The sequence below is a fragment of the Terrapene carolina genome, unplaced genomic scaffold (genome assembly GCF_002925995.2).
Source record: "Terrapene carolina triunguis isolate 2854851 unplaced genomic scaffold, T_m_triunguis-2.0 Scaffold1054, whole genome shotgun sequence".
Taxonomy (NCBI): domain Eukaryota; kingdom Metazoa; phylum Chordata; order Testudines; family Emydidae; genus Terrapene; species Terrapene triunguis.
This window is the reverse complement of record NW_020665405.1, coordinates 894728-896477: the sequence shown is the minus strand read 5'-3', so window position 1 is coordinate 896477 and position 1750 is coordinate 894728. Positions and strand designations below refer to the sequence as shown.

Below are 1750 nucleotides of genomic sequence, written 5' to 3'. Positions count from 1 at the left end.
CACCACACACACACCGTCCCACTACACATCGCGACTCAAACCCCGGAGCCCTCCACGGCGGCCCCCTCCCGTGCCCCGCAGGTATGTGGGTCCTGGCCGGGCAGCTCCTGCAGGCCGGGCAGGCTCGGGGTCCTTTCCTTGGCTCCGTCAGGCCGGTCCGAGTCTCCAGCCCTGTCCGGCTCCGCTGCCCCCCGCCCGGAAGCGCTGGCAGCCCCGGGCGCAGGAGAGTCCGTGCGCGCCCTGTCCTGCCGCGCCCCGGTGCCCGCAGGGTCGCTCCCCGGGCGCATCGCCATGGAACCGGCCCCCGCAGAACAAAGCTCCGCTCCGGACCCACCTGCTCGGCTGCCTCCGGGTCCAGATGCGGCTCCAGCAGCGGGACGGTGAACTGGATCTTCCGGGGGCTGTTGGGCTCCATCGCCGGGGGCTCCAGCTCCGCTCTCCCAGAGACACCGGCAGGGAGAGAAGGACGCGCCCTGCGCTCGGCTCCCCTCCCTTCCCCGCGCCGCGCTGGCCCAGGTTGCCCCTGCCAGTCTCCGCTCAGCCCCGGTGCCTCCGCTCGGGGAGCTGGAGAAGCAGCCGGTGCCTATTGGCTGGTCTGGCGCGGCCCGCCGCCCCCTCCCCCTGACACACACACACACGCTTCCCGGAGCGTTAACCCTCCGCCTCCCAGCCCGCGGCAGCCGCCCGAGGTGATGGGGCCCGCTCCTTACAATGGGTGGGGAAGATGGTGCTGAGCGTCTCCGACTCGGACGCCCATCACCCGGGCGCGGGGCGCCCTGGCGCGGTGTAAGGAGCCTGGCGCGAGCGGACAGCGCAGACCCCGTCCCATGCTGGCGTGAGGGTGCAGGATGAGGCCCCCACTTCTACCCGGTTCATCGGACGCTTCTTATGATCTCGGGATACAGAACCCGCAGGCGATCGGCGGAGCCGGCGGCCTGGCGGAGTGAGGACCAGGGCCCGGCTCCGGTGCAAAAGCTGGGGGACAGCAACCCCAGAGCCGGGGGGACAGAGCCCCAGAGCTGGGGGAACAAAAGCCCAAGAGCCGGGGGGACAGCAGCCCCAGATGAGGGGAAACAGCAGCCCCAGAACTGCCCTGAGGAGCCAGGTGCCATTTTCGGACACATACTTTAAATGCCATTCCGGGTGGAGCCAATGTCTTTCGCTGAAAATTTCCCCCAAAAGGTCAGATTTTGTTTGAAATTCCACCAAATTATTTAAAAAAGCAAAGCAAGGGCCAAATACCCCCCACACCAAAGCAAATGATGAACAGACGTTAGGTTGAACAAAACATTTCATTTAACCCAAAATGATTTGCGGGGGGGCTGGACGTTTTTGGTTTGGCCACCAAACCAAAACATCAATTATTCGCGACTCCCGCGAGCATCCTGGGACACCCCATCCAGGCCAGGCCAGTCTGTTCTCTTCCAGCTCCCGTGCAGCCCCGGTCACCATGGTGCCCTGGCACCGTCCAGTTACATGGCATGTGTGATTTCTCTCTCTCACCTGCTCCACAGGGGCAGAATTGTGTGTGTGGTGCCCCTCCATACCCCTGCCCAAACCCCTCCCCCACAACCTCCTGCCCAAAGAGATGGCCTCTGCTGCCTGCCTATGAAGGGCTATTTCAGGCCCAGAGTGGTGCTGGGGGACTCCAGAGCCTCCTGTCTCACACACACCTGCGAGAGCATCTGGACATTGGAGGCATCACAGAGAGGGAGAGGGCATCTCTTGGGCTGGCAGTTCCCAAGCCATC

The 1750-nt window shown here is 64.7% G+C and overlaps 1 protein-coding gene across 1 annotated transcript in view; it reads right to left on the bottom strand.

Annotated features, from left to right (window-relative positions):
- The window catches only part of PPP1R1A (protein phosphatase 1 regulatory inhibitor subunit 1A), a 68222-nt gene extending 67648 nt beyond the window's left edge, over positions 1 to 574 (bottom strand). Inside the window, exon 1 of the mRNA XM_026661372.1 lies at positions 335 to 574. Coding sequence (XP_026517157.1) covers positions 335 to 415 — 81 coding nt within the window. The 5' untranslated portion in view covers positions 416 to 574. The remainder of the gene's footprint in view (positions 1 to 334) is intronic.
- Positions 575 to 1750: the final 1176 nt, after the last annotated feature.